At 45.3% G+C, this 24,891-nt stretch overlaps 1 protein-coding gene across 3 annotated transcripts in view; it reads right to left on the reverse strand.

The window, feature by feature from the left end:
• Ror2 (receptor tyrosine kinase like orphan receptor 2) overlaps window positions 1-24,891 on the reverse strand; it is a 256,307-nt gene that overhangs the window by 35,832 nt on the left and 195,584 nt on the right. For all 3 annotated transcript variants that reach the window (XR_002818732.1, XM_023704216.1, XM_023704217.1), the window contains exons 2-4: window positions 20,910-20,987; window positions 2,808-3,095; window positions 1,977-2,007 (exon numbers count right to left, since the gene is read on the reverse strand). Coding sequence is in view for 2 of the 3 variants with exons in the window: in XM_023704216.1 (XP_023559984.1) it covers window positions 1,977-2,007; window positions 2,808-3,095; window positions 20,910-20,987 (397 nt within the window). In the remaining variant the exon portion in view is untranslated. The remainder of the gene's footprint in view (window positions 1-1,976; window positions 2,008-2,807; window positions 3,096-20,909; window positions 20,988-24,891) is intronic.

The following is a 24,891-nucleotide window of genomic DNA, read 5'->3' on the forward strand; positions in this document are numbered from 1 at the left end:
GAAGACACAACATGAAAATTTAGTATTTAAGTAACAGAAGAATTTTAACTTCAATATGACCAAGAAATAAGATATAAGTAATTATTGAAAATCATTAAGAAACAGTATAAAGGGTAAATGATCAAAGACCACGAAGAACTAGTAAAGAAAAAGGAGCTGTGAGTGCCAGGAAACTCGGACTCACACATCAGCTTCACTAGTGACAAAACAGGAGGAAAGTATGCAAGACAATATGACTTTCTCCTTCAGAGTGACAAAAATTAGCAATCTGTGGAGTTGTTATGAACAGAAAAGACGAATGTGGTCTCTTGTCATGGCAAGGAAGCAGCCTGTGGAAACCTTCCCCATGGAGGACACAATCCAAGCCCCTGTGTGTACACATGGAACTGACCAGGGTTCCCTATTTAGGTTAGAGCTAAAATGGTCCCCAAAGCCCCTGGTGTTGGGACGATGACTAGGTCATGGGGGTGCAAGAGCTGCCCTGCCATTACTAGGTGGGGTCTTGTTGGAAGAGGGGTCACCAGCTCCTACCTTGAGTCTGACTTTTGACTGCTATGGGATGAGAAGCTTTCATCCACCACCTGCTTCTGCTTGGAGCCAGCTGACCATGCAAGGATGGCAGCTTTTATAACAGGAGCCAAATTAAACCTCCCCCCCCCCCTTTATGTCATGAGTGTTGGGTATTCTGACTCAGCAACAAGGAAAGTGACTAAAACAATCTTAAATGTCATGTGTGGTATTTTTTCCCTTTTAGGTACATACCCATGATAAAGTTAACTTATCAGTTAAGCACAATAAGAGATTGACACCATAGCTAATAATAAAATGGAACAATGATAAAGTACTATAACAAAGGTTATGTGAGTACAGTATCTCTGTCTCAAAATAGTGCACTTGCATATTTTAACTTAAAAGGATCACTTTATAGTTTCTCTTTGGCATATTCAAATTTCCAGGAACATGACTCTTGTGCTTTAGGACAATTAGTAAATTAAATACAGTATCGCAAGCTCTGTGGTACCGACCCAGTCAATCTGATAACCAAAATGACCATGAAGTGCCCAACAGGTTGGTAGATATGTAGCACAGATATGGCAAGGGTTCACTATGCCCCAAGTGGGATGAAGCAGGATGGCTTCATGATGCTGTTCAGAATGCTTCACAACTTAGAATGCAACAGTTACTCATTTCTGCAATTTTCCACTTATCATCTTCAGATTTGACTAAGGGTAATTAAAGCCTTGGATAAGGGCTGACAAGTTAACTGGAAAATGGGGGGCACCGTACTCACAGTAGAATGATGAGTTTACACCTGAAAGTGCTGTTAGGAGACAGGGCCCTGTTGGAAGAAATAGGTCCCAGGAGCCATGACCTGGAAGGGTCCATTCTTGTCCCTGACTCCTCCCAACTCTGCTTCCTGGCTGCTGTGAACTGAGCAGCTTTCCTCTGCTTCCATTTCTGCCTTGAAGCCAGCAGACCACAGACTAAATCCTCTGAGTCCATGAGCCAAATAAACCTCTCCTTTATGTTGTGTGGATTAGGTCTTTTGCCCCAGCAGTGAGAATGCAACCAATACAGTGGTAGAGCACTTGCCTAGCGTTTGCAAATACTTGAGTTAGATCCATAGCACAAGAAAGACAGGAAGACAGAAAGGTAGAAGGAGATGTCTTCATGAACAGAGCCCCCTGGTCCTGGTGATCCGCTGTGTATGACTACACTTCTTTCAGTTGCCCTGTAAGGTCATGCCAGCTGAAAGCAATGAACACCTTTTGTTTTTATGATACTTCTTCCTTACATAAAACATGGAAAATGTAAAAGTTTCCCGAGCCTACACAAGCACTGCCACTTCGTGTGAAGCCCAGCCCATTACTAGTGAATCTGGAAAAGTACTGAGTGTGCTGGGTCTGAAGCTTGGACTCTATGTAACAGAAATCCTCAGAGCATCAGAACATGAACTGAAGAAAGCAGATACTTACTGAAAGTTGTGATTTGGGCTGTGCGTTGGACCTGAAAGGACAAAACAGAGAGACAAGTCACTAAGAGCTCAAGATTCAGAACATAACCATGCCCCAGTCAAGTGAAGGGTAATTGAGACAGGAGCCGAGGGTCTCATCTGTGGCCCATTGAGTCTAGCTTGGGCTCTACTCTGCTTGAGAAGAGTTTCAAAAAGACGAGGCAAAGGCTACTTTCTGTTTTTGTATACTTGGGAGACAGTTTTGGGGGTTTTGTGCTCCTTTCTCCCTTTCCTTGCCTAAGCTTCATACACAAAGATGAATGGTTTTATTAACTTTAATTGTATAAGGTGAGTTTGTATGACAGGCTGGGGCATTCATCACCTGGCCCTTCCCATAATTGGGACTAAAGGGCACATTCCTTCCTGCCATGCATTCTTTCTCCAAGTGAGAAGCTCAGAAGTTCAAAACTGTCATCACTCTGCCCTCTTAGTCCAGATGAGCCAGGTGTGCATGGGACACAGAGGTCAGAAGCTGACGCAGGGTACGGCCAGCAAGCTCAGGCCAGTGCAGCAAACACCTGACCTCAAGTTCCTAGCTCGCCTTGCCCATGTGCAGGTCTTCTCTGCACTCTGGGTTCACTGACCACTCCATCTTTGTCTATTTTCTTCCAGTACTCATAAATGGGTAGTGGGCACGTGGAGATCTCACCCACAAGGGGAAAGGCCTTGAGCAATGGTTTTATTGATTTCTTCTCATATTGATGTGTGTTTAGTTTCAAATAACAAATTAATCTTGTGCTCACTTTCTGTGAATGCCCCTTCTGTTACCTCACAAGCAAACCATCCGACTAACCGAGCCGCACGTAGAGGACGCCAGTGGCAGTGATGGTCTTCACCCCATTGGTGGCCACACACTGGTAGTAGCCAGTGTCTGTGGTGTCCAGGTCTTGGATTCTGAGTCGAGAGCCGTATTCTGTCTTCCGGATGATGATCCGTCTGGGCTCCTGCACAACTGGGGCATCGTTCTTCAGCCATCGTACGTTGGGGGGTGGGTTTCCTGCCACCTTGCAGTGCAGGATTGCTGTCTGGCCCTGGACAATGGTGATGTTGTTCACTGGCTCCAGAAAATTCAAAAAGTAATCTGCCAAGGAGGTGGGTCACAAAGAGCAAATATCAGCAGGGCCCGAGAAGCCCCAAGGCTCCTGCACAAGCTACTAGGGTGGGCAAGTTTTTATTCACTTATTTCTGCATGCATGACCAATTTCAGTTGTAGGCAGCAGCAGCACTGCACCCTCGAATACTTCAGTGAACACTAAGTTAGTGGACATGAGCTGCTGCAGAGGGAAACACAGGGTCAGTTTCCTGCAGCCTTGGGTCACAATGTTTTGTTAACTGATTAATACATAACTTGTTTCTGCTGAAAGACTCCTTATTTAACACACTTCATTATTCATTTTCATAAAGCTCACAGTCAGTATCAGTGTAACTCCTGCCTGAATGAAACTCCTCTAATACACACATTGTCTACAGAAGGCACACCACAGACTACACACGCTGGACACCACTTCAGCATTGTTTGGAGAGCCTGTGAAATATAGGAATCATCAGCAAAAAAGGACAAAGGTCCCAATACTGTGACATTAGGCCAGGCCAAGGGAAGTATGTGAGTTCACAGCATGGAAGATGAAACCAGGAAACACCATTGCTTTGTTCAGCCACAGCTGGGAGTGTTTGTCTTCAGTATCATTGTGGAGGACACAAGAACATGAGTGCTGACTGCAGGCTGTGAATACGCTCTACTCATTCGGTGACCCTCTACTGCACAATAAGCTAATAACGGGGTTCAATTGTACTCTACTGGCCCAAAACTAACCCTAATCTGGGCTGGTCAGTATGATGTACATTCTATACCTGCTTAAATACAGAGTCACATTAAATAAAATACATAAGGAAAATGTGGCAAAACACAGACACCCACCAGCAAGCTCATCATTGTCCTGTTACTAGAAGAGAAACAACACTGAGGAGACGAGAGGCTTTGTCTTGCTGTACTCTGGTCAGGAGGAGGGCAGGGCTCATGAAGCTGAGGGCAGGCAGGGCCTCATGGGACCTAATCTGGGAGCAGGCAGAGAAGTTTCTAAGGAAGGAGCTGGAAATGCCACACCTTTGTGTGTGGAGGCTCCAGACAAACCAGGGCTTGAGGTGTGGGGGATGAGAGAAGTCAGAAGAGCAGAGGGAGATCAATGTGTTTGTTTGCATACACGTGGGCACATGTAAGTGTGCATCTCTGTGTGTACACATGTGTGGTCTTTGTGTGCACACATCTGGGTGAGTGATCAGGGTGGACAGGGTGTGCTCTTAAGATAAACAAGCAAATGAACATCTATAACAGTGCAAGGAAACTAATTTTAGATATAACCGATCATGAGCAGATGAATTTATGGCAAGCAAAACCAATCTATTAATCTAAAGCAATTTTAAAATACATTCAGTTTTCTTACATAAGATGGCGTAATGCTTTCAGCCAACCTACACATATCCTCCTATGTACAAGGCATCTCTACATTGCTTGTAATACCTAAGAGAATGTAAATCCTTGGTAATAGCTGTTAAATTGTTTAAAGAATAAGAAGAAAAAAATTACACACATTCAATGCAGACACCTTTTTAAAAAACATTTTGATCTACAGTTGGTTGAATCTATAAATGCAAAGCCCGCAGGTGTAGGATGTCAACTATACATTCACTTTTGGAAACTTCTGGCTTGCTTTGGGCTTGGCCCCAGTCTTGGTTCTCAAAGGAAGCTGAAAGATGGCACTTATCTCTTTGCTCATTTAGCTGAAAAAATTAGGGATTTCTAGCTGACTGTGTAGCTGAGAAATACTGTTGGATGGCCATTGACCTAGTGTTGAGTGGGAGAAAGTAGAGTTGAAGATGAGGCGAAAGCGTTCAATCACAGAGGTTGACTGCAAAGGAGTTGCTAATTAACACAGATTACTAATTATGATTGCTATTAGCAACATCATTAGATTCCACTTTGACTGTATCTAAGCCAAACCTTTTTTATTTTTATTTTCAGACAAAGTTTCACTAAGTTGCATAGTGTGGGATCCAACTTGGAATGCTCCTCAGCAGGCAAGGAAGTGGTGCCGCAAGCCAAGCTCCCTCTTCTCCCTACTGTATGCAGTTATGTTATAGAAGGTACTTCTTACAGCTCACACAGCTGGAAGGTAACTAAAATATTGACAGTGCTCAGAAAGTGAGGCTGAAGCACAGGATCCAGTCCTAGATATATATTCTCAACTAACTGAGCTGCACCAGTGCTACACTGGAAGCCTTTTCAACTTTGTTGAACACAAGATCTCATCTGACTTAACCACACAAAGCAGATATAACCTAGGCAGTCCACCTCAGCACATCATCTTACCATGGTCTGGTCAAGCCAGATTCTCAATGGGACTGAAAATAATTTTTCTAAATGGCTGCAGTTATCTTGGAAGGTGCTGACGCAATACATATGAAAATCTGCCCCACTGAGAATGGACCAGAGTGGAGTCTCTGGCTGGCACTCAAGCCCCAACCTATACCCAGAACCAGCCACCATCAACGACCACTCAGTGGGACCCAAACCATAGGCTGATTATTAGCGAACTGGGTATATTGACAGCTCTCTTGCTCACAACAAACAAGGAAGCTAAATAGTGTAAAATGGCTAGTTCTTCTGGCAGGAGAACTTTTTTTTTGCTAGAGCACACCAGCATGTTCCTCACTGCTCAGGGGGCCAGGAGCGCTCTTTCTGCGGAGGTCTTTGCTGTTTCTCAGGGCCCAGTCTCTCCTAAGCGCCACTCCACAGAAGCAGCTCCATGGCTGCTCAGTCCAGACAACTCCATTCACACCCTCCACCAGTCTTTGGGCTGTTGCTAGAGCAGCATCACACCTGCTAGATGGTGAAGAAGGAAGTGCATGTGGACAAAGATCGGAATGCCTGCTACGTGTGTGTGTGTGTGTGTGCGTGCGTGTGTGTTCTTTAGATTTTAGAATCACTTCAATAACTTCCATTTGAAAAGCAGGGATTTGAGGGATAAAGACCTGTACATGACAGGTGATTTGTGTGAGTGGCCCTCTGGACAACTCTGGGAAGGAACAGACCATGTCTGCATTTTAGACCTACAGCAGCTCTACTCAGTACTTTTCCTTGTACACGTTTTCCCTTACTATATTAAATTTTATTTCTATTATTTTCCTGTGGTGTAGGGATACAGAAAAACTATAAGCTAGAAAAATTTTCTACATTATACTGATTTCCTATTTCACTATAACAAATAACCAAAACCTTAGTGGTATAAAACAAAATAGATTTATTATTACACTCAGATGTCAAGAACCCTAACACCAACGTCTTACCGAAGCTCTTGTGAGAATCTGGTTTCTTGCCTCACCAACCTGCCAGAGGCTACCATTCTTCCTGGCTCAGGGCCTTTCCCTTGCATCTTTACTTCCCCCAACACACCTCCTGCTGCAGACTGGTCCTGCTCTCCCCCTATGCTGATGACGCCGGGCTGCACTGGGCCCATAAGCAGAACTTTTCCATCTCATGGACCTTAATCCCATCTATAGAATCCCTGCAACAACACAATTGCAGGTCAGTACATGGACAACTTTGGGGCATCCACCACACAGATCTGTCTACCACACAGATTGTTCCTTTTACTGAGTACTCTTTTGAGCTATTTTTATCAGTCAACATAATTTCCAACTTGATTGTCTTGTATTTTCTCCATAATTATTGTCTGCTTCAAATAATTATTGTCTGTTAGATATCTGTTCTATCTAACAATGTTGTTCTTGAATTAAAAAAATTCTAGATATTGAAGTGTTGCAAAGGTACAGAATATGATATATACCCAGACATATAATACCAAAACTTTATGGTAATGTTTTAAATGCAATGGCTTTGAACATATAAAAAGCTTTATAATGAAGTTGAAAGCCACTGATCCCTTTGTTCCCTTTCCAGTAAACTATTGTGCATCATTCCAATGAATATTTATCTATTTTAGAAATAGTTTTACATATTTTCCTCAGAAGATCATCTTTACTAGTTACTTTTTCCATTCAAAGTCATCTAAGTCATCTTAAACAGACAATAGTACTTTTAATTACTGTGCAAACACCTATTTTGTATAAGTGAACCACAATTCATTTATCCATTTCCTAACCAAAGGACAAGCTACTTCCATATTTGCTTCTTGGCTATCTGTAAACATGGCTCTCCCCATTCATGTATAAGAGTATCTCAGAAATTTCCACCTGGTTACAGAAGAAGTCACAGAGCCTCAGACTCCTTAATTCATCTACATCTCAGAAGTATTTGAAACAATGTATATGCCATTGACAACATCTAGATCAAAAGCATTTACCCACAACTTCACAAACACTTGCCTTTCCTTGAGGCTCCCCCTCTTTTGAATGTTTCTTGACCACTGGGGCTTCCCTTCTGCAACTCTTCATATCACCATTCTTTTACTCTTTTCTTTAACTTCTACAGTTAGTTTCTATTCTTTTATTTTTCTCCAGTGTGTGCATGAAACAGTACATTTTCCTTCAGCTTCTTTAGATATCCCAAGAAATTATTTATTCTTCATTTGTTTGGATGAGTGACTTATTTATTTACTTTAGGTATAAGTTATGTGACCATTAATTGTGATACGTCAACTTGACTGGATTAAGAAACACCTCACAGATTAGTGAAACACAGTTCTGGGTGTGCACATGGGTTATGTCCAGAGAGGACTGGCAATTTATAAGTCTGCTAAATGTGGGGGAATTTCTTTTTAAACTTATGATCTTATTTTCTCCTTTTTATTTGTCACAGAGTCTCGCTACACAGTTCAGACTCACAGTGATCCTCCTGTCTCAACCTCACCATTCTTAGTTTCGGGAACAGCACAGCATGTGGTACTAGAGATCAAATGCAGACCCTTGCACTTGCCAGGCAAGCATTTAGGCTGTTGAGCTACCTTACCCAGCCCCTTAATTTCTTCTTGAGATAAAATAGCCAACACCTAAAGTTAAAGGAAGAAAAGTAGGCTGACATGGGGAGAGTATGGCTGAGAAGATATAGTCGATGACCAGGCTCGCAGAAAGCAGGAAGCAGCAGCAGTAACAGTGAGCCCTGCTTTCCCTTTTACCCATCCAGGCTACAAGCTTCCTGGTTGCTGCCACCCACATCCAGGGAGGGCCTTCCCAGAACTGTGCTTGACCACTTAGTGGACTCATTCACTTCTCATATAACCTTAATCCATATTCAGACACTCTGGATCCAGTAAAAAGCTCCACCTTTGAGCACATGAGGTTTTGAAGTAACATCTAAACATAAACTATAACATTTATTAAATTTTTAATGTTTTGATTTTTGTCCCTTATTTCTCCTTTCTTATTTTCTACTGCATTTTTTTTAATAAAAAACATAATTTCTGCCCTTTAATTGTTTGATAGTTATACTTCAGGGATAGCTACTTGTCATAGGCAGGCTTAATTTGATAAAACCTCCCAAATATAAGAACTTTTTTATATGCTGTGAACTGTAAATTCTCTCTCTCTCTCTCTCTCTCTCTCTCTCTCTCACACACACACACACACACACACTTATACATAGACACACACTTTTGAGTTACTGCTTCTCAGTTTCTAGTTATACCTATATTTATTTATTTATTCACATACTTTTTTTTCTGTATTTAGGACAAGGTCTACAGGGTCTACAGGGTTTCACTGCATAGATCAGACTCGTGATGATCCTTCCATTTTCAGTCTCCCAAGTGCTGGGATTATAGGTACAGGTTACCATGCCCAATCTTAATAGCAGTCTCAGTGTGCCCCGGGGGTGGGCATGGCAAGCCAGGGATTGAACCTCAGCCACACACTCTGCCTATGCAAGCGCTTTAGTCTGCTGAGCTATCAGGCCGGCCCTTACACCTGTTTTTAAATTCTCATCCTCAGTGGTTATTTGTTATAGTTGACTTTTATGCTAGAGTTCAATGGAATATGTCAACTTACAATAAGTTCTTTCCTCACTAACATTTTTTGCATCTCCCTCCTTTGAACCCTCAATTTGTTTCTTGCTGTTATGGTTTGTGTCTAGTTGTCCCCCCAAAGCCTCCTGCAGTCATGGGGTAGCTTCTGGAGATTGTGATTGACTCTGGATCCAGTGCTGGGATTGCAGGTGTGAGTGCCACACCTCAGCCCTGGGGCAGGTAATTTGCATTACAGTGTAAGGAGGGGAGAGAGGGGCTAGCTAGCTGCCTCAGCTGCTGCCACTCCTTTTGGTCTTTGCTCTCTGCGACTGCCATAAAAGACTGCTCTCTGCCATGTGCCACTCTGTCTTGGAGCCAGCTGAGGGAGGACTAAAACCTCTACTAACTGTGAGCTAAATAAACCTTTCCCTCCTTAATTTTGGGTGTTGAGTATTTGCCCCAGCAATGAGAAAAGAGTAACTGAGACACTTGGGTAAAGGACTGAGGTTGTAAACACTATTAGCTTCAGTTTGCAAATGTTTGTTACTATCACTCTTGAAGAATGTCCTAGCTATATGGAGAATTCTAGATTGGCAGTCCTCGGGGAGATGGCTCAGTAGAATAAGCACTTCCCTGGCAAGTGCAAGGGCCTGAGTTCAATCCCCAGTTCCGTAAAAAAAAAAAAAAAAAAAAAAGATTGGCAATCCTGCTATTGTCTTCTAGCTATTGTGAGTAATGTTCTAAGTCCTACCAGTTACTCTTTACAAGGATTCTAAACTTCTCCTCTTAGGTAATTTTTAATGTCTTTGTCTTTTAAAATGGTGTCTTACCCAAGTGAGTCACTAGCCCAACCTCCACCCACCAGGGACAAACCCTGTCCCACATTCATGCCCGCTTACTGCGTGACTCGCTTCCCCATTTGGTCCCGGACATAATCAATTTTACCTGAGCAATGGTGCTTGTAATCTCATTGGTTGACCAGAGTTTTGTCCCACCCCACATCCACCTAAGTGAGTTCCCCCTTTCTCCACCTTAGCCCCGCATGGTTTTACACTATAAAAGTCCCTGGAAGAGACAGCTTCCAGGGGAACTACCTGCCCGGGCCCCCCTCCTGTCCATCTCTCAGATAGCAGCTTTCTTTCCCTCAATAAATATATTCTGCTCATAAAAAAATAAATAAAATAAAATGATGTCTTAATTATTCTGAAAATAAATTACTAGAAGTGAATTTTTTAATTTTCCTCAGATCTTAATCTCCCTCCTGAAACCTGAAAACTCATATAATACAGCAAAATCATCTATCGGTATCTCATAAAATATTGTCTCACTTCCTCTCTACTTCTCTTTTTACATCTTGTAGATTTATGCTGATTCTTTCAGCATTCCCCTATATTGTTTACCTTCTTTTTATGTTCCATGTCCTTCTCTAAGCCAAACACCCCTGGCCTGTCTTTTCATTTGTAGGTCTTTCTTTCTTTTTGAAATCTACCAGTGCTTTTTATCCGCTTTGTAACTGTTTCTGTAGGTCTGGTTTTTCTGTGGGAATCCCTTGACAACCAGGTTCCTTCAACAGGCTGTGCCAAGTTTTCTTTGCATTTTCCGGCTGGGGATTTCCCACAGCATTCTGGCAAGGTATATCTGGGCCACAGAGGTGTGGGCACAAGCCCTGAGTTCTCTCGGGGAAACTTCAGCATGTTCCATCTCAAGCCCGAATCAAAGGCAGCTGTCCTCTCACTTCCCGGAGCTGACAGCTAAAAATGTTCTCAAGCCTCTTCCACAGGACTGCAGCTCTGAGATCTCCCAGCTTTCCAGGAGAGGCTTTCCTGCAACGCCTCAGCTCTGCGGACCCCTTCTGGCTTGGTGCTGCCACCCAAGACTCTCAATGAACCTGGCTCCAGAATAATAGTTTCTGTAGCACCGATGCTACTTCACAGGTCTCTAGTGATCTTCCTTATATTGTTCCTCTATGTTGTTTGCCTGCTTTTTATATTTCCCATCCTTTTACGTTGTCAGCCAAGGTATTCAGGAGCCAGGAAAAAAAAATTATAAGTAACAGCCAAACAGATGCCAAAAAAAGAGTAAATTTCTTTATTTTCTTTAAACCAAACTTGATTTTTATCCTAGCCTACTATTTGTACTCACAAATAACCTAACTTATCCAATTCCAAGTGATGTCAGTTCCTGTAAGATGTCCATTCAACCTCAGTCGGGATGTTCCTGCTGCATACGCTCTCCCAGGGCGGCATTTGTGCTCTGGAGCTGCTCGGCCACAGCAGCCTGACGCAGTGGAGTCTGTCCTAGGCGGCTGATGCAGTGGAGTCTGTCCTAGGCGGCTGACGCAGTGCAGTCTGTGGCTTACTGGCAATCTTTCCATTCTGGAGTCCACAGATGAGTCCACATCTGTTCTGTGGACACAAGGTCACTTTACTTCATACTTTTGGTAGTCTGTGTCTTCTTATTTGCCTGACACCTTCAGATTCCAACTTTGCTTCAACAAGTTCTTCCTGAAGGTCCAGGAAAATGCAGCCACCCCCCAAGGCTGCAGTGAGTTACCTCAGTGCCTTCTGCCATGGTAGCCCAGAGCTATTACTTACAAGTCTTTCTCTTTTCTTTTCCCAACTCCTGTTCAGCCAAAAAAAAAAAAAAAAAAGAAAAAGAAGAGAAACCTTTCTCTTCCCAACTCCTGGGCATTTCCCCATCTGTCTTGCAAGTTCATATACGCATTTACATCTTATATTAATTTTTTATGTGTATGTAATTGGCATGGGAGAGCTGCCAAATCATCTTGGTCCACCACTTTCACTGTCATCAATTCTCTTGGGCCAAAAATGAAAAGATAAAAAGAAAGTTCTCTGGAGATGAATATCCCTTTTTCTTGTGGTGTTTAATTTACAGTCAACCATTTAACCTCTCTTTGCTTCATTTCTCTCATGTGTAAAATCTGGGGCTCATACTAACCATTTTTCTAAGCTCTCCTCTAGCTCACAAAAATTTCCTTCCTTTAGGGAGGCCCCAAACCTCTCCAAACAATTTAACAGGCTAAACAGAACCAGGCATGGCTGACTGAGAATTTCACTACCAGAGATACAGTCTGGGCTCCATAGTACTAGCTCTTGCTAAAAGTCTTCCCTCTTAGTTGATCCAAATGAACTCTACTTTCCAATAGAGATACAAGTTTTAACAGCTGATGCTAAAGGTTCCACCTCTCCAGTCCCCAGGCCAGCTCTGTGTATTCTAAGCTCTGGAAGTGGAACTGAGTCCAAGCACATTAATTTATCCCAGAGGAGAATTCCATAATGTAGGGCTGCCTCACAATCAGAGTCAGATCAATGATTAATGATTTTTATATCCCAATCCACCATCCAAATAGTCACCATTGTGTTCAAATTACTTTAGGTGTTTGAGGATCTGCTTATTTACAGGCAAGACTGGCCTGGCTGGGAAAGAGATAAAGAAAGCCTTTTGTGCAAGAGGTCATGAGGTCATGGGGCTTTGACTGGCGGGGAATAAAACAGACAAATTTCCTGGAAGGGCAAGTGAAAAGGAGACCTGAGAGCAGCAGGAAGGGTATAAAACCACTCTTCCCAGGGAAAATATTTACAGGTCAATAAATCAGCTGCAGGCAGCAGGCAGGGGGCACTGAGCTGGGGCTTTTGCACTGGTGACCTACTTGTGCACAGACCCAGCTGCAGAAAAAGAAGGGAGACCTCAGGAAAGCTGAGAGTCAGAAGAAGCTGGAAAATAGGGGAACACCAAAAGCAAAGAGATGAAGAGGAATACCTAGGGACATCTGCACCTAGAAAACAATAGGGAGTCAGGGACGCAGGGAGGGCTGCAGCCTCCAACCCTTTATGCGAAACCCTGACAGTGGTCTCACTGGGAAGGTGTCACTCGGAGGAAAGGCAGGTAGAAAAGCTTCAGATGAGAACAACCTTGAATCAGTGGTCAGCACACTTACAAGAGGGAAGGCACACAGGTAAAGAGAGGGAAAAAATGGCAGTGCGAGGTAAGGAGCGTAGTCAGGCCTATCACAGGTCACGGGGCGCCTGTAGCACCCAAAGCTCTAGGATAGGCAGGACAGATTCTCTCAGAGCTCAGAGAGAGTCAACCCAGTGGGGTTATGACTTTAGGTTTCCTGACTGCAGTATAGAACACAAGCTGGTTGGTTGAAGACAAACCAGCCCAGTGCTACTTTAGTAAAGCTCTGGGGGAACTAACCAGATGGGCGGAGGGGTTGGGGGAGGAGGAAGAGGCACCCAGAGAAAGGAGTCAGCTGAACACACACCGCAACACCCACAACCTCCGGAAGGAAAGGGCACAGTCAGAAAGGAGCAGGCAGACACAGGCAGCCTCCATGAGCGAGAGGGGCTTGGCAGAGAGAGGAGCCTAGGGAAGAAGGAATATAAGGGAAGCTTCCTGGGTAGAAACCGTGGGAAGCTGCTGCATATCCCAGGGTGGTGGATGCTTTGAAATTTTGTTTCTGGCTGGGATTTTCCCCAACACTGCTGAGTTTGCCCTGACCCCAGACAGCCCAATGGCTCTTGCACATCCATAGCCAACAAGGGATAGTTGTCCTCTGTGAGATCGAGGGGCTCCTTTCATGGCCCTCACCCTCCAGAGGGATGCAGGCTCAGAGCCCTGAAACTTATGCTCATTTTGTCCCAAACTGGAAAACCTTTTAGGAACATCCTGCCTGGGACTGTGTGGCTGTGAGGCCCCAAATCCGTGATGTACAGTGAGCTGGGGATGGGCAAGGAGGGGCCTCACCTCCACTTGGTCTTGTGCTCTGTGGCTAACAGCTCTGGCCTGGGGGGTTGCTCACTCGCACTGGCCAGGGCCTTCTGTTCTTTGCCCACAGGCTCAAGTATATGCCCTGCAATTCCCAGGCAGGGGTAAGTGGCTTGTAGTACAATACAAGCTTATAAATGCTTGGCAAAGTGAGTTCAGGGGTCTACATTCCAGGGAGCCAGGAGCCCAGTACATCCTGTAGGCTTCTGGCAATGCATCCTGAAGGCTATGGTTGCTCATCCCACAGAAATGGGGTGAGAGATATTTCCTAGCACCCCCAGGAGGCTCCATCAGAACATTTTCGGAAGTGTTCCCCAAGGCCTGGCTAGAGCAAGTGAGCCCTGTGGGTTGAGGTCATCCAAGATGAGCCATTTCCTCTAATTCATTTGCCTGCTCTTTCCTGCACCTCAGTAGGCTGCACCCCTAGAACGGTCCTGGTCATGGGCAAGCAGGTAGACCTCCACCACACAGCATCTGAGGCTGCAGACTGGAACCAGGTTTGGCCTTGGTCCTCATGTGGCCTCTGTGCGTCATAAGCAGAGAACCAGGGCACAAGTGGGCATCTGGAATGGGATCCCACCTCAGGTAGCATCACCCCAGACACCAATTGTCCATGTCCACTCCCTGCCCAGTGCATCCCAAGCTTAGGGCCTTTGCTATCCTCTTGGAACTGTCAATCAGCTCCCAACCACCCATCTAGGAATGAAGCTACCACCACTCCAGGCTACCCTATCCTCCTCCAGCACCTTCACCAGATCACCCCGCTCCCCTCAACCATCCTTCCCTACTCTGGAGTTTGAGAGGAGCAGAGACTGACTACATCACTGCATCTTGGGGTATTGCCAATGTTAGGGACCAGAAAATTCTACCCCAAAATATGACTGTAGGGGCCAAACATCAAAATAGTTTGATACATTTTGTTTTGAGCTGATTACTCAGAGAAACTGCAGCCTAAAAAAGCATAGCTCTGCAAAGCAGTCTTTTTGTGAAAGAAATTTGGATCTGTAAGACAATCTACACTAGCAGTGTCAAACCCTACACTGCACACTCTTCAGTCAATGGTAGCTATCCCTCACACCCTAATGCCCAGTGACATTTACACATTGACAAAAGTTGCCTAACTGGCATACGCCACTGGTACACTTCACTAGTGTTGGAGACGGCTTTCGGCATCTGAGAGTAGGAATGTGATGCTTTGGTGTGCTAGTGGGACACCTAGGTGACGGTGCCTGGACACCTACTGAGGTGGACACAGGAGGAAGCTTTCTCTGAGCATCTTATCTATAAGGAGGGAGGAGTGGAGGGCAACACAACACCCAGATAGACTGCCACAGGCCTCTGCCCCTCTTTCCTTTCCCCAAATCCCTTTCCTCTCCTCTACATTAACTCTGTCCTTATCCCCGCTCCCTTGGGAAGAAAGTGCACAGCTTCTCCCTGTCCCTGTGATGAGGAGAAACTACCTTGTCCCTGTGCACCTACTATATTCTGTTAATCTGTCTCCTATCAGCTTAAGCTGCAACCCAGCTACAGAGTCTAAGAAAGTAGAGAAGTCTTTTCTCCCTCTGCAGCACCGCAGGATCCAGGACCTTGTCCTACAAGGTTCAGTGAGTCCTTCCTGGATATACACACAGGGCCCAGGTCATGTCCTTGCAGGATCTTGCCCTGCCATCGGGGTATGGACCATTCCCAATTCCTGTGCATGTCTACACCTCTGCACTCTTTATGTTACTCTACAACTGGCCCCATGTGTCTCAACTCTGCTGCTGAGGAAGGCACAAACTCACTGCCTTGGCAGGGAGGGGAACAACAGATACCAAAGAATGATGCACTGCACAGTGCACCTGAGCCTTAGGCTGAGCCATAGGCTGAGTGCACCAATTCCCCTGTGTAGCCTTACTCAAGTTCATGCCTTACTCAAGTTCATGCCATGGGGATGGACCCTAAGGAATCTCAGCCCTACTTCTGTGTTTACTCTGCATCTTATAAAATGCAAGGAATCCAGGGACAGGCTCCTTCCACACAGTGGGGGATGCCCCTCAGTGCAATTCACTGAGAGCTTCAGGGGTCGCCTCTTCTGCTCTGCTCGCTCAGACACGCCCCTTTCCTGAGAATGTCCCTTCTGTCTAAGGGGACCACAGCACACAACAGCATTAAGGACAAACACTCACGACACTGCAGATGAAGAAACTGGAGCTTGTGACAGGCTAGGTAAGGGTGCAGGCACCAGACTTACCACACTCAGCCAAAAGCTGCATCCAGTTCTCACGAAATTCATAGCTGTTATGATGAACAAGCTTGCCATTTTGATCCTACTCTCATTTTCTAAAGCCCTCCCTTCTCTGCCTGTCTCCGTTGGTCTGTCAGTCTGTCGGCCTGTCTCTGTCTCTGTCTCTGTCTCTGTCTCTGTCTCTGTCTCTCTCTCTCTCTCTCTCTCTCTCTCTCTCTCTCACACACACACCCCAAGTTCCAGCAGAAACCAGAAACCCATCAGTGTCCCTGACCTACACCAATCAAGAAACTGATAATCAAGCACTATCCCCATGGCAACATAGCACACTCCTGGGACTGCTTGCCCAGCTCTTCCCAAGGAAAGTTTGGTTCAGCACTGCCCTCCCCCATTACACACAGCAGGGCAGCCTGGTAAGTACAAGGCAAGTGAGCACGGATTTCCTACCCTGTTATTAAGAACCCACTTGAGATTACCTGTAATTACAATCTGTCCTCCCATGAGGAACCTCAGAACTCCCCTCTGGTTTTAACATAGACACAAACAACTCTTCTAAGACTGAAGACCCAGCACACTGCAGCTATTTTGGCTGAGCCAGAATACAGGAGGCCACCAGCAAGATCAGCTCCGCCCCACCCCAGCACGTAGAAATTATCTACTTCCCACAAACATTCCAAAGTACTGATTTTACAAAACATGAGCTGTAATACACATGCATTTAAAGTACAGCCTTGGAACAAAAAAGCAAGTAGTTTCTAGGCTAAATTTGGGCTTTGGTAAGTAATGGAATAATAACATGTTGCGTGTATGCTTGTGCATTGCATGTCTAATAGAACAGAGAATAAAAAATTCCTATTCAGGATCCACTCCTGAGCTAACCCAGTGTTCTAACTGGAATCTCGAGGCCAGCTTCTGTCCTGCCAATGACAGCACTTTGCAGTATGGAAACTTACAGTAATCTTTATCTGTAAATCAGCGCCCTTCTTGGCTCAGGGGCCCACCCACCTCACACCATCTGGCTTTTCTCCACTCCTCTCTCTATCAACCACAGTCATCCTTCAGTATTTGAAAGACATTGGTTCCTGGACTCTCCCTCAGACAGCAAAATCTATGGATGCTCTAATTAATTATACGAGGCAGTACGGTACCTGCATGTAACTTACCCACACTCTTCCTATATGATAGTACTTAATTTATTCAATATTCAGGTTGTAGGACTCCATACTTCGATTCATCTACAGATTACTTACAATGCCTAACACAGTGTTAATGTTGCGTTAAAAATTGTTTTATTGTACTATTTAGGGAATGAGAAAGAAACAAATGTCTGTACATTTCAATTCGACATAGTTTTTAAAGAATGTTTTTAGGGCCGGCCAAATAGCTCAGTAGATTAAAGCGCCTGTAAGCAGGCGCAGGGGCCAGGGGTTTGATCCCCAGGTCTGCCATGCCAGCCCTACCCCCGGGGTGCACTGAGATGGTAATTGAGACTGGGCATGGTGGTGCACTTGTAATCTCAGCTCTTGGGAAGCTGTAAATAGGTGGATCTTATGAGTCTGATCTAGTAATGAGACCCTTGAACTCCCTGTAGACCCTTCCCTAAAAATACAAAAAAAAAAAAAAAAAAAGAAAAAAAGATAGAAAGAATGTTTTTGACCTGTAGTTGGTAGAATTCTGAGGCATGCAGCTCATAGATAATGAGGGCCCACTGTGAATACTACAAATCTAAATAAAACCACTCTTCACAGCTGACTCAATTCTACTTTGTGGGGTCAAGACAGAGCTATCATGTTACTAACAGGCTGGCCCACTTCACCTACCGGAGACCTACGGATGTGCAGGCCTTGCATTGTGGATGATCACTGGACTAAAGACACAGCAAACACTTGGCCATTATTGCTTATGTTCTGATTTGTGTTACGCACAGCCATGCAATGATATTTCCAGAGAACTGCTCAGCGTGGTGCTGCCAGGTCAGCTCCTCTATCACTTGTAGTGCCTGGCTATGGGTAGATGGTAGAAAGGAAAGGAATGAAAATCCTTTTATGCCAGAGCCATAACCCTGCAGAGAATGGAAAATCATACTACATAATCAGAAAACAGGATTGCAAGAGGAAGACTAGGGCCCTCGAAGTTCCTGTGGAGTTCTATCACCTTACCCTTGGAAACTGGTAAACCTACAGTGTCATGATGGTAATGTTCTGCATGGCCACAGCATCAGCCACTGCTCTAGGTGCCTGAAGTGAGCTAATAAGCAAGGCCTTTCTTGCTGGCTAAGGATAGGGTGGCTGGGCCACAGCAGTTCTGCACCTAAGGCCAGCCGCAGGGCACGACCGGCCACCTCCAGCAGCCCTGTTCTCTGCAAAGCTGATGTTGCACTGTGTGCTGTTACACAGGGACAGCAAGTATGGCCAGAGTCCTGGGGTTCTCTGCTTTCTCTTTGCACTTCCTTTTTATAAGTATGTATGTGTGTGCACATGCAGGCACACACATGCCTTCTTGACAGTTACCTTCCGCAATCAGTCTTTCTGTACCCTGGAGAGATCCAAGGCAAACTTCCAAACTCTGATTAAAATGCCTCTCCCCACTGCGGACTCACAGAAGCACTCAATCATTTGTGGATTAAAACAAAAACAGTTTGGAGGCAATCAAGTCCCAAATAAACAAAGAGCTCCGATTAGAAAGCATCCTCCTCTAAGCCTGAGCAGTTGCTCAAAGAACAAAAAGGGAGGTCAAAGAATCCCAGCCTAAGGCTCTGAATTCATCTTAGAAATGTTTGGAACTTGCATCTGGATGAGAACATAAGTTGCTATTAAATTGTAGCCCACGTTCAATTCTATACCTCCATAAACAAATGCAACTTCCACTGAGGTGAGTCATAGGTGTTTCTACCTCATGAGGCATATTTATGACAACTACATTGAAATAGAGACCCCACCTAGAGCATCGCCAGGCCCAGCCCACAGCAGTGCCCTTGTACCTCTCTGTCTGGGAGCTACAAGTTCACAGAACATCCCAGTATAGCTGAGGCACATTTCCCAGGAGCAATCACAGCCTCACAGGATTACTGCACACAGAATTTCATACTACAGGCTGGTGTGGGCAGCACCACCTCCCTCTGCGCTGTCCTCTACCTCTCTCCCATCAACCCACAGGGCTGCTAGGGGCAAGTTTTCATTGAGTGAATCTAATCTTACGTCTCCCAGGCAGATGTCTTTGACAATTATCAGTAAAATACACATTTCTTCTGCCCCCTCAGAAGCAGTGCAAGATGAAGCCTGACTTGGCCCAGGAGGACTTCCTGTGTGGCTGAAATGTTCTACATTTGTGCCAGCTGTCACATGAGAACTGCTAGATTCAGCTACTTTCATTGAGGAACTGTTACTGATTTTGCTTTCACTGATAAACTTAAAAGTGTCACATGTGGCTGGCAGCTTGAACCACCCTACTGGTTACCCTGCTGACCCTGCCCTCTCCCACTAACCATCCCACCAGCCACATCACTCCCTTTCGAGTTTGCAAGACAGCAAGTCCTATCTGCCCCGACCCTAGCCTGTGTAGGACACACACTCCATTGCCATTACCTGTTACCATCTGCACTTCAGATCTCGGCATATCAGTCTGTCCCCAAATCTGGCTGCCTGTTCTCCTTCTAGAACCCCACCACTTGATTCTTTTTCTTGGGCTACTCACCATATGAAACTGTGACATGATGGCTTTCCCTTAGGATGTCTGCTCTCCCCTAGCCCACCAACTCCACAGGCTCATACTCTCATTAGTCCTGGGACAGGGCCAGAGCACATGGGAGTGTGTCAGTCACTGAACGCCTATGGATCATAGGCACTGGGGTCAAGTCAGGCTCTTGAGAAATGCATGAAAATCAAACTGTCAAAAAAACTGTCCTTTCTTGCCTTGAGTTCCATTTCTAGCAAAACACACACACACACACACACACACACACACACACACACCCCTGACTTTATATACTGGGGAGCAACTGTGAGGTGCTACAGTTGAGGTGTGTCCTGCCAAGTTCATGTGGGAGGGATCAGGATGCCATGAGTTACTAAGGTTGGGCTTCTGGGAACCCTGAGCCAATATCACTTTGCTCTTTATAAACATCCCATGCTGTGGCAGGATCGGAGAACTGGCACATGTTAGTTAGGACACAACATACCTGTGTTCCTCCCAAATCCATATGGCAAAGCCCAGCCTGAGCAGAGCCTTTAGCCAAGGCCCTTGGGGGTGCCTAGGTTTAGATGAGGCCATGGCATTCATGTCCTTATAGAAGAATCAGAAAAGCTTTTCCTCTGTTCACTGTATGAGGGCCATAGGAAAAGGCAGCCCTGCCTTCTGCAAGATAGGAAGAGGGCCTCCCCATGCTCCCTCTTGCCCTTGAACTCCCAGCTTCTGACAAAGAAACACTGACTGGTGACCTTTGATGCTCAAGACATTCTCCTTGTATGTGGAGACAGAATGTGAGTGTCACATCCCCGAGCAGCTGCTCTGTACCTGTTTTGCCCCAGATTACCTTGTTCTACCAGCTCTACAGCTGGTAGGAGACCCATGATGCACACAGAGCACCACAGCACATTGTCCAGAAAGGCCGAGATAGCAAGGGCAGGACCCATCCTGGTGGCAGCATGTGCACACTTGCCCAAGATCCTTCCACCTTGCATGGAGCATGAAGTACCATGGAGCATGAAGGACCAGTGCATGAAGAACAGGTGCTGCTCCCCAGGGCTTCCACGAGTCCCAGCACCCCATGATTAAGCAGCCACATCCAGGGAGCATTTCACATGCCCACAGACAGGGAACAGCACTCGCCAGGTCCAATCCCCACTCTACCCCCTTAGGAAGAGCAGATAAATGGGCTACCTGCTGTTCTAGAAACTTGACAAGACCACTGTCCTTCCCGGCTTACCTTTCAGAGTGGGAATAGGTCCTTCTTGTCCATCAATATGCCCCAAGGTGTCACTGGGATCTGGCACTTCCACTTCACCTGGAAAAAAGAACACAACATACATGGTAAACAAGCTCTCTGCTTCAAGGAGCTTTGACTTGCTTCTCAGGCAGTTGTAGGCAAGGCAGTCTGGTGACCCCAGAGGCAGTAGTTACTCCAGGTGACACACAGTAAAGTAGGTTTTAAGTCAGCCTCACCTAGAACTGCCAGGCACTGCCCTGCAGCACAGACAGGAAGTTTATTCCTGAGCAAGGCCAAGGGTCCTGGGCAGGAGAAACTGGAAATGAGAGGAGGGAAGAAATGCAAGCACTGGCTGTCAAACACAGTACAAGCACAAAGACGGTAGCAGGTACCCTCTAGACTGAGGTGGATTCAGAATTGGAGAATTTCTAAAGAACTCATCTCCTGGCCCACCCCCAAGCCCAGTAGCAGCAGCCCTGTATGAAGCTGTCCCACAGTGGTAAATGGCAGAAATCTGTTCACAACTGTATGCAGTCCCTCCCCAACATGCACAGGTGCCACCAGCTGGTCCAAGAGTGTCAGCAGAAGTGGCCAGCTGGAGTGCACTAAGCACTGGTACAAAGCACAGTCCCATCTGCTCTGGATGGCACGTCAGGTGGCTCTTCTGTGTCCTGGTGTTTGGATGAGGCTGCCTGCATTTCCACCTGGCCCCTATCTGCATCTTTCCTTCCAGTCTTCACTTAGAACCTGGGCCCCAGTGGGTGCTGGCTGACTGGTCAGGAATGGTGAAGCCAGGGGGAGTTACATGTGCTTCCTAGAGGGCTGGGTTTACGACATCAACAACCTGCCAGAGCCTGGTCCACAAGTGGGCAGTGTCACTCAGTATTACAGGAGGAGATTATGGCAAAGCCAGGGACACAAAAGGACAAATAGTCTATAATTACCCTCACATGAGGTCCCGAGAGTGAGCAAATGTACAGAGACATAAAGTAGCATGGTGCTGGATACAGGTCTTGGGAAGTGGTTAAACAGGGATGCAGTTTCAACACAAGAAGATAACAAACTTCTGAAGCTGTATTAGGGAGATGGGTGCACAGCAACCTGAAATTCACTCAGTACCACTGAATCATACATTTAAATATGCTGAAGATAGTGAACTGGATGTGACTGTGTGTTTACCACATGTTCTGAAAAGTCTACCAAAGACAGTTTATTATTCACTATTGGGGCGACTCCACCTGGTTAATAAATAAAAGCCAAGAATTAATAAACCACTGGGTTACCTATGGGGCCTCTTAAGAAGAGGTCTTGCTTGGGAAAGCTCAGGTCTAATTAAGAAGGGCAGATAGTTTTTGGACAGAGCCAGGCTGGTGAAGAAGCTTCAGTTGTCCAGCTAAGTAAATACTGACTGTCCAACCCTGAAACTCCACTGGAGTCTCTCAAGTCTGTCCTCACATTCTTTCTGGTCATATGGTCCCTGCATCACCTGGCTCAAAAAAGTCTGCATCAGCCTGGGCTCTGTCCCCACCTGCAGGGCAAGCTTGTTTCTGAATGCAGCAAGGATTTTTCAGTTCCGTCCTTCCCATCACTTCTGGTCTAAGCTGCTGCCTGCCATCTTGCATAAAATGCCCCTTACCACCACTCAGAAGTAACATCCTTCTACACCCTTGTCCTAAACAGCACACCTCCCTAGGGTAAACCCAGTTTGCTCCCCTCAGCTAATAGCTGCATGCATTTTTAGCTACAACTACTCGAGGAGAGTTATGCAGGCCAGCCAACAAATTTTCGCTAAAAAAAAATTATAGACTTCAGTCTGGATTTGTTTTAAGCTGGCACATTACATGTACTGTCACTTAAGCACTGTTTAAATGAAATCCACACAAAATCAAACACACTTGTACTGTGTACACATACATTGAAAAGAGGCATAAAAACTACCAACTGCTTAGAAATAGACAAGCGCTGTGAAACAGTCAAATAAACATGTGCCCTGAGGAAAAATAAGCTCCAGTATCCCAGTTCCACTGTGGGAAGGTGGCCAGAAGATGTGCGTGCATGCCACAGCTTATGATTACTGTCCTCAGTGCTGCGAGTCCATGGCTGTTCTGCTGCTCATACACACAGGTGTGACTGCCGTTTCATGGAGCCTCATCCACTGTCCTCAGGAGGACTGCAGCACCTCAACAGAAGTGTTTTCCCCATATCTTTGGACAAATGAGGTAAGGTCTCAAGCAGTCCATGGGCTGCTCACTGAGTCCCACAGGAACTAGGGCTCGGTTGCGACCAAATTGGTGATGAGAATGCTTTCCTCCTTGGCGGGCCAGACACAGGGAATGAGCCCAGGGTGCGCATTCACTGACAGCCTTGGAACTGACCGGTCCCAGCAGTGTCACACTCTGCTATCATTTACTAATAAAGAAAGGGCATGATTTATATTTTGAAACTGAAGAATACATAAAGGTCAGGACAGGATGGCTGTCCTTACTGAAGACACTGGCACCTCCTGACTTGGATCAGTGACACATGGTGGTCAGGTTGTGATGTGGTCCTGCACTTTCAGCAATCTCCAGAGAGCTCCTCCTGACCCTAAAAAGGGTTAAGAATAATGTAAAGTAAAAAAATGAAAACTGCTCCCTGCACATGCACACATCAAAATATCTGTACCAGTCACTCAGTATTATAACTACCATCATTGAAATTTCTTCTTTTCTATTATTTTTAAATCTTTTATTCACTTTTTTGGAACAGAGTCTTGCTACACAGCTTGAACTCCTAGTGGTCCTCTTGTAGTCAATATCTTTGGTATTTTTTTCTCTGCAGTTTGCACTACCCACAGTCAACACAATATAAAACACTATGCAGAACATTCCAGAAATGACCAGTTCATAGTTTTAAGTTGTATGCAATTCCCATAAGTTGTATGCAAAGCAATTTGAAACTGCCCCCTGGGGTGTGAACCATGTATGTCTGTGCCCAGTGTCCCATGGCGCACACACTACTGCCCCTTAGTTACACCATTCTGTTGCTAGCAAGTCAACTACCTTGGTGCCCCAGTGTCTGTATTCAAGCAAGCCTTAGCAGCAACCTTAAGCTGTGTTACAATGCCTCTGCCATTGACCTCAGTTTGAGATGCACTGTATCCCCTCAAACTATCATCATCATCAGGATAAAATAGCACAATAGGATATGCCAAGAAACAAGAAAGAGATCACATGTATCTTTTATTATTGTGAATTCTTATAATTGTCTACTTTATTATTAATGTTGCTTAATTCACAGATTGTATTGTAGGTCTCTATGTATAGAAACAGACAATGAATGTATAGGACATCCAAGATCAGATATCCAATGGGGTTCCTGGAGTACACCCTCTTGGATAAGGGAGGCTATTCTAAGTCTTTATATGGATAAATGCTTCATTTCTACCTGAACTGAGAACCTTCTCAACCTGGCCAGCTGAGAAACTCCAAAGCAAGGTCTATGTTCATTCAGGTTGCTGGACAAGGCTGCATGAGCTGAAGAAAGGTCACAGAACCTTCTGTTCTCTGTCTGATAAGGCAGCCAAATAGCAGACTCCTCATTCTGATTCCTCAGGACTTTCTTATTTGCCTTCTGAAAAAAGAGGACAAATCCTATGCCCTTCATTTTGGTGAATACTCATAGGTGTATCTCATCTCAACCAAGAATGGCAGGTTTCTCCATCAGACCCAGGGGACTTTCACTGAACAAACACACAAAGTGACACAGTATGACTACCAGGAAACAAAGCCCTTTAAGAGCCTTACTGGGTACCAGATCTGTAAGCTTAGTAGTTTTTGTTTGTTTGGTTTGGTTTTTTTTTATGTCAGAAGAAAAAAAAATTCAACATGAAAAAGTTTGTTTGCAGTGCTGCAGATGAAGCCTGGGGCCTGCCAGATGCTGGCAACTGTTGTACCATTGAGCTATACCCCCAGCCCCAGGAAATAAATATAAGTTGTGGCTG

The sequence above is a fragment of the Octodon degus genome, unplaced genomic scaffold (genome assembly GCF_000260255.1).
Source record: "Octodon degus isolate 3935 unplaced genomic scaffold, OctDeg1.0 scaffold00192, whole genome shotgun sequence".
NCBI classification, from domain to species: domain Eukaryota; kingdom Metazoa; phylum Chordata; class Mammalia; order Rodentia; family Octodontidae; genus Octodon; species Octodon degus.